At 50.8% G+C, this 7,286-nt stretch overlaps 4 protein-coding genes across 4 annotated transcripts; all 4 read left to right on the forward strand.

Annotated features, from left to right (window-relative positions):
• Positions 1–94: 94 nt before the first annotated feature.
• On the forward strand, positions 95–1,291 carry DQ04_00101110 (putative phosphonopyruvate decarboxylase; the record flags this gene model as incomplete). Its single annotated transcript, XM_009308140.1, has 1 exon — positions 95–1,291. One exon carries the CDS (start codon positions 95–97, stop codon positions 1,289–1,291), a length of 1,197 nt encoding a protein of 398 aa, XP_009306415.1.
• A 467-nt stretch (positions 1,292–1,758) lies between these two features.
• Positions 1,759–3,231, forward strand: DQ04_00101120 (prenyltransferase; the record flags this gene model as incomplete). The annotated part of the gene is made up of 1 exon (XM_009308141.1): positions 1,759–3,231. One exon carries the CDS (start codon positions 1,759–1,761, stop codon positions 3,229–3,231), a length of 1,473 nt encoding a protein of 490 aa, XP_009306416.1.
• Positions 3,232–3,670: 439 nt separating this feature from the next.
• On the forward strand, positions 3,671–5,548 carry DQ04_00101130 (hypothetical protein; the record flags this gene model as incomplete). Its single annotated transcript, XM_009308142.1, has 1 exon — positions 3,671–5,548. The coding sequence occupies one exon, from the start codon at positions 3,671–3,673 to the stop codon at positions 5,546–5,548; it is 1,878 nt and encodes a 625-aa protein (XP_009306417.1).
• A 517-nt stretch (positions 5,549–6,065) lies between these two features.
• DQ04_00101140 (putative sugar phosphatase) lies at positions 6,066–6,956 on the forward strand (the record flags this gene model as incomplete). Its single annotated transcript, XM_009308143.1, has 1 exon — positions 6,066–6,956. The coding sequence occupies one exon, from the start codon at positions 6,066–6,068 to the stop codon at positions 6,954–6,956; it is 891 nt and encodes a 296-aa protein (XP_009306418.1).
• Between the last annotated feature and the right edge of the window lie 330 nt (positions 6,957–7,286).

The following is a 7,286-nucleotide window of genomic DNA, read 5'->3' on the forward strand; positions in this document are numbered from 1 at the left end:
AAAGGTAGGCTAGACATTTAATCCCCAAACAAACATACATCATAAATTTTCTTCCAGCTTTTCTTGAGTCTGGAAATAGCGTTGGCATACCGTCATGGGCAAACTAGCACCGGATGTCTTCTTCAGAGCTCTTCAAAAGCGTGGAGTCAGACGGTTCTTTGGCGTCCCCGATTCCCTTTTAAAAGACTTTTGCGCTTTTGTTACGGATAACACTCATCCGCGTGAACACGTTATAACAGCGAACGAAGGTAACGCTGTGGCAATGGCGACAGGTCATCATTTGGCGACGGGGGAATTCCCTCTGGTTTATATGCAGAATAGTGGACTTGGAAACATCATAAATCCCTTGCTCAGTCTTGCCCACGCAGAGGTGTACCGTATTCCATTCTTGTTGGTTGTGGGTTGGCGAGGCGCACCCGGTGTGAAGGATGAGCCGCAGCATGTGGCGCAGGGGCGTCTGAGTGAAAACCTCCTGCGGGCCACGGAGGTGCCGTACTCTGTGCTTTCGGCGGACTGCGACGATGTGGAGGCATCGATGCAGGCTAGCCTCGACGCGGCCATCGCTCACATGCAGGGTGCTGGAACACCCTACGCCCTCTTAATGCATTCCGGCTTGTTTAGCAAGTACCAAATCCAGGGGCAGCGGGAGGAAATCAAGGGGCTCCCCCTCTCTCGTGAGGAGGCAATTGAGCAGGTGGTGCGCCAGCTGGACAGCACGGATGTCGTAGTGAGCACTACAGGCATGCCCTCGCGCGAGGTATTTGAGATACGTGAGCGCACAGGGGCAGGGCATGCCCGCGACTTTCTCACTGTTGGCGGTATGGGTCACTGCTCGTCCATTGCAGCAGGTATCGCATTGGCTAAGACGACGAGGCAAGTGTTTTGCCTCGATGGCGACGGTGCAGCCATCATGCACATGGGCTCGCTAGCTGTTCTTGGAGGAGCAGCGGCCTTTAAACCAATAAACACGAAGGAGCCGCACCTCCTTCAGAACTACAAGCACATTGTATTCAACAACGGAGCCCATGATTCAGTAGGAGGACAACCCACCGCCGCCTTTGATGTCTCTCTCACACAGGTCGCGAAGGCGTGCGGGTTCACTGTTATTCGTGAGGATCCTGTTCTGGATGTCGGTGAGTTGGTCAAGGCTGTGGCGGAGCTGAAGGGCGCCACAGGCCCAGCCTTCTTGGAGGTTCTTGTGCGGAAAGGCAACCGCCCGGATCTTGGTCGTCCAACGACAACCCCGCAGCAAAATAAGGCGGCCTTCATGGATTTCCTACAGCAAAAGTGAGGCGAACCGGATCAAGGGGCACATAATAGATTAGGAGAGAGGATGATGTTTGGCACCGCGGCCGTGCCTTTCTGGTTAATTCCTTTTATTATTATTAGTATTGTTATTCGAATAGTAAGCCAATGCTTGTGTGACTGCGATCACCACATTGTTCTCTTTTTTTATGTTCTTTTTTGTCATTATTATTCAAAAATGGATGTTGCATGGGTTGCGTTGTGTGTAGGGAGAAGCTGGAGTGACAGCGATCACGTGTGTGTGTGGGAGAGAGAGAGGGAGGGGGGGTGGAAGGAAAGAAAGAAAGAATGAGGGCGAGAGAGAAACACTTTATGTTTTCTGTTTTATTCTTCATCATCATCTTCTCCTAACAAAACAATAATCGCCACTGCCTTGTGAGGGGGTGTATGAGGACAGGGAAGGAAGGAAGGAAGGGGTCGTGACAGGCACATCCACGCGATAATCAGACAAACATGCTGCGGCGGACGTTGCCTCTTCCTCGGGTTACGCGCTCGTGGACGAGTTCCTCCATCGCCGCATCGTCGGCTCACTTTCCCGATGCCGTGAGAGCCGATCCTGCCGCGCGACGCGACGCCACGTCCACCGCGAAGGAGGTTCGCTCGTGGACACTTGATGAACTGCCGGTCGGTGTCACCCGCAGGGTGCCAAAGCACGTTGAATGGATGACACGCAAAGTAAAGTTGTGGGCTCAGTTGGTGCGTGCTGACAAGCCTGTGGGTACACTGCTTTTGCTCCTGCCATGCTATTGGGGCAGTAGCCTCGCCGTGACGAAGGCACTTGTGTGGGAAGGAGCAGACCCAGTAGTTCTCTTCGCCCCATTCATCCCAGTGCACCTGGCGGTTCTGTTTGCTGCTGGGGCTTTCCTGATGCGTAGCGCTGGTTGTATTATAAATGACATGTGGGACAGAAAGTTCGATTCTATGGTGGAGCGTACCAAAACCCGGCCGTTAGCGTCCGGGGCGATAAAGATGCCAGAGGCATCGGCTATTCTCATTACAAATCTCAGCCTAGCGCTTGTGATCGCCATGAATCTGTCTCCCGTGGCGCTTTTGGCCGCCGTGTCAATAACACCCTTAGTAGTAATCTATCCATTCATGAAGCGCATCACGTATATGCCTCAGCTGTTCCTGGGGTTGTGCTTCAACTGGGGCATATTTGTTGGCTATGCGGCGGTGTTGAACCGTGTGGATCTTGCTGTTACACTTCCAATCTACTTCGCTTCTGTGGTGTGGACTATTCTATATGACACAATCTATGCATATCAGGACCGAGCCGATGACCTCAAGTGTGGTGTGAAGAGCTCAGCTATCCTGATTGGTGACCGCAAGCACATCCTCATGGCAATGATTTTCCCCGTGGGTCTTGGAGTGCTTGTCTCTGGATTGATGGTATCGCAGTCACTCCCCTTCTATGTTGCCGTATTAGGATGTGTCTGGTACCTGCAAGGCATTGTGGATGATGTCAACATATACGATGGGTGGTCGTGTGCTATGGGGTTCCGTAGAAATGTGCGGTTTGCATTCTTTGTCATTTTGGCAATGTGCCTCGGGAATGTGTTTTGGGCCCTGGCCTCAGAACATCAGCCAGAAAAAGATGCCGCTAATAATGCTGTACCGGAGAAATCAGCCTTGATGAAGTTCCTGCTGCTCAACAATGAGGCAGAGTCAATGGCGTACAACGTGCAGGATGTCCGCTGGGTGGATCGTTTTGCACATCCGGCATATGTGGTGGCTCAGCAGGCGCAGCACGATTCTGCAGAGCAGCCATTGGTGGTGCCTGCGTGGATGCGCCGCGAGTACCTTGGCGAGAACTTGGGCACCGTCATGCGCTTCCTTGGCGTAGAAGAGGAGGTCATTCAAGCGTGGCAGAAGTGGTGGTATGAGCAGCTCGATCACTATAACATGTTCTCCAAGATTGCTATTTGAGCACACCGCTTGGAATCACGTTGAAGTGGCGGTGAGGTGAGGTGTGAAAGAGGGGGTGGGGGAGGTAATGAATTGCTTCTGTGGTTCTGCACCCTCATTATTCGTTCCATTCCCTTCTCGCTCTCACACTCTCCCTACACACCTCGTGTGTGTACGTGAGAGAGGGAGAGAGGAGTGAATGCGCGGCACAGAGAAAGAGCAAATTGCAAAAAAAAAAGCACAGGCGAACAGAGAGGTAGGCACTATTAAGACGTCATATCCCCTCTCGGTGGGGTATATGGAGGTGTGACGACAGAAGAAGGCGGGAAGTCTTTCAAAAAGGTTATGGTGTCTTGTTTATTGGTTGCTTTCATTGTTTTTTCTCTTTTCTTTGTCTCTTTGGCCTCTATTGTGTGTAGTTGCTGGGGGTAGTCCCATCAAGACCTGAGTGTTGTGCAGGATGGCATTGCTCAGGGTGCTAAGCACATTGGATGACGAGCTGGAGGATCGCCCCTGCTTCTTTCCCGCCATCGCCCACCGCCCATCTACTGAGGCCGGGAAGCGAGCGAGTAGTGCGAGCGACACCCTCGCCGTGGATCAGCATAGTCTGCGTTATATTTATACACATAGCTGCAAGGAGCATCAAGTTCGTCCCAATAAGCACATCTTGCAACAGCTGCCACCTGTCGTGGGTAGGGATTGGCCCAGGAAGGTGAAGGCGCTGGACTTCTCCCTCACCTATGTTGGCCGCGACGGGTGCAGTGCACTCGTTCCTGTCGTTGCCTTCTGTTCCGCCATGACACATCTGGTAATGCCTTCAATTGGGCTAACAGAGGAGGCGGCGAGGCCGTTGCTCGCCGCTCTGCAAGTTCATCCCACCGTGACGTGGATAGACCTCTCTGGGAATGATCTGAATGATGATGTTGGACGCTGTATCTTGAACATGGTACTGGCGAACAGCCGTATTCGCTTTGTTTGCCTGAATGAGACGGGCATTAGTCCACCGTTGATACGCAAAATACAACACTACTTGAAACCCAGAGATCGTAGTTTGCTTGAGAGGAAATCCTCTTCTAGCAGTACACTAGATTGGGAGAGACTTTCATTTTCGGTCCAGTCTTCCTTATCAGGAGCTACGAGTGGTCATGATGGAACGCGGGCGCATCGACTCCCAGCATCGGTTGCTGCCGGACTAGCCGAGCTGCGCCATCGATTATACCGCAACCGTCACCGTCTTCAGTATGTATATGATTGTTTCATTCTACCCAAAGGAAATGCAGAAGGAAGTGACGACAGGGACGATGAGGCCCTTGTGGACGTGATGAGGGTAAATGGCGAGTGGGACACGGTCTCTATTTCGGCCATGTACACAGGGCATTGCTCGTGGAGGGCTTTTTTCCGCGGATTGCGCGTCCTTGGCATTCACGCGGTTTCTCGCTCACTCACTGAGAGCGTCGTGTTTGCAACTATATGCGGTATATGCAATTTGGAGACCATTTCCTTTGGGAAACTCTTGAGTTTCCTGCGGCCACATGTCGGATTCACCTTGTCACCCCCTCGCACCAAAGTTGGCTCTGGATCTATCTCAGCATTTTGCTCATCAGCCGCTTGTTCACCTTCGAGATTCTCTTCTGAATGCGGCGTCAGTCCGACCCAGTGTCGACAGGCGGAGGCCACTTCCGGCATCCCTAACGCCGATGCCTCCCTGTGCTCACACTCTTCAGCCAAGTCCATTGGCGAAGGACGCAGCCGGACATCCATTGACCGCTCCGTTCTCACTCCTCTTTTTACGGACAGTCTACCACTTATGTTGAAACCTCAATCAAGTGTATTGATGTGGAGTAAGAGTGGCCGATCGCTTTCTGGATGTTCGTTAACGAGCAATGCTGCAGGAGATTCGGGCATTATGAGTTCTCTGGTAGTGACGAAGACATTGGAGGAGCTGTTTAAACTTGAGTTGTTATTACCCTCCCGCAAACTGCAGTACGCGGTGGATCGACTCTATGATTCACGACGTACTCTTCGAGAGTCGTTTCAACCTGTAGATGAACTTGGCGAGGCGAGGACAAAGCGCATGGCTCGCCTGGACGAAGTGGTGGGGCGAGCAGTCTCCGTTGTGGGGGAGGCCTTCCGGGATAGCGTCACGGCGTTACTGGGGCGCTGGTTGGGGCACACTGGTGTGGATGCCCTGGTGAACGTGGAGGAGTTGCTTGACTCAATGTATATTCCAGAGTCAACGGAATCCCCAGCGGCACCACCGCTCCCCTTGTCAACGGAGAGGCGCATGTGGAGGGGAGTAGAAGTAGAAACGCTTCAAAATGCTCTCAGCGCATGGTGAGCCTTCAGGTCTTTTCTTTTGCCTGCCGCTGTAAGTTTCGCCTCACTGTTTCTCTAATGCTGGTGGTGATGATGATTGAAATGGTGTTTTGTTTTTTTGTCTAGAGATTGTGGATGTTTCTGCTTAGGCTTTGCTTTTTTTTTCTTGCTTGGAACCCTTTGCGCCGCAGCACGTCGCAATGCTGTTTTTTTTTTTAAAAATAAATATTGCAAGCTCTGTATCTCCTATTTCCGCCCACACACTTACTGTAATTATTGGAAACAAGACAGGAACATATATGAATGCTTTGCCCTCTTGTCACTGTTGATATATATATATATATATATATTAAGGCAACACAGCGGGGCGCGCTGCCGGATATGCCTCAGTTGTCGTCAATGAGTGTATAAGAGATATGCTTTGGGTTTTCCCCTTCCTTCCTTCCTTCCTTTCCTACCCCCTCAAAGGTGAGCAATCAAAAGGTGTAGTTAATTTCAAGGAAAAGTAATAATAATATTAAAAAACAAGCCACTCTGTGATGGCCGACTCCCCTATTCCATTCAAGGTTGTCGCCACTGATCTCGATGGGACCTTGCTGAACCCTTGTCATTCTGTGTCGGAGTACACAAGACGTGTGATCAACGCCCTCATCAACAAAGGCGTCCCTGTGGTGTTTGCGACGGGCCGCCACCACGGCGATGTGCTGGAAACAAAGCGGAAGCTTGGGTTAAAAGGATACACGATCACCTCCAATGGGGCCCGCGTGCACGATCCACAGAATCGCGTCATTTTAGAGAAGAATATTGAGTCATCTATTGCAAGAGAGTTGGCCCTACTTGCCATCAATGAGGAGGATATCGTAACGAGTATATACCGCAAGGATTCCTGGCTCGTGAACAAGGATGCTACAGCTCTCGCTGAGTACTTTAAGGCCAATAAGGATGTATTTTGCTATCAGCTCTTTAATCCTGTGGAGGAAAAGGACTACGATGAGGTGTACAAGGTTTACTTTACCTCTGATCGCCGTGCGTCATTGGATGCGCTTTCGGACAAAATTGCTGCGACGTACGGTGATAAGGTGAGTATCACAATGTCACTGCCGAACTGTTTGGAGGTTATGAAAAAGGGAGTCAACAAGGGTGCCGCTCTTCGTGAAGTAGTGTCTAGAATTCTTGGCAACGGGGATGAAAATGCGGGTGGAGTGGCAACGACAGAAGCCGCATCGACCATCAAGCACTGCATCGCATTTGGTGACGGGTTGAACGATGTTGAGATGCTCAACATGGCGGAGAAGGGCTGTTTAATGGAGAATGCGCAGAAGGAACTGCTCAGTGTGGCACCGTCACATTTGGAAATTATTGGAAGGAACTCAGAGGATGGTGTGGCAAAATATTTGGCAAACCTATTCAAACTAAATGTGGATGCATGATGCCCATGTGCGTGGGTGTGAGGGCGAGAGTGTGTGCGTGCAAGAAGTAGCAATGTGATATATAGAAAAAAAAAACGAAGGAAAAGAAACATGGGCATTTTCTACCCTATGCTTTTTCCTTAGATTCGTCTACGGTTGTCTAGTTTTGCCAATATCATTCAAGAAGATAACAACAGCAACAAGAGCCTTGACATTGTATTATGATTCCCCTAACAGGAAGGACAGGAATGAGAACGCAGGCGGTGTTGGGGATGATTGAAAGGAAGGATGGACACTGTTTGATGAGTGGTCTTGTTGGCCATGGTTGTGGTGGCTCGATGTGAAAAGAAA

The sequence above is a fragment of the Trypanosoma grayi genome (assembly GCF_000691245.1).
Source record: "Trypanosoma grayi strain ANR4 Tgr_10_V1, whole genome shotgun sequence".
Taxonomy (NCBI): domain Eukaryota; phylum Euglenozoa; class Kinetoplastea; order Trypanosomatida; family Trypanosomatidae; genus Trypanosoma; species Trypanosoma grayi.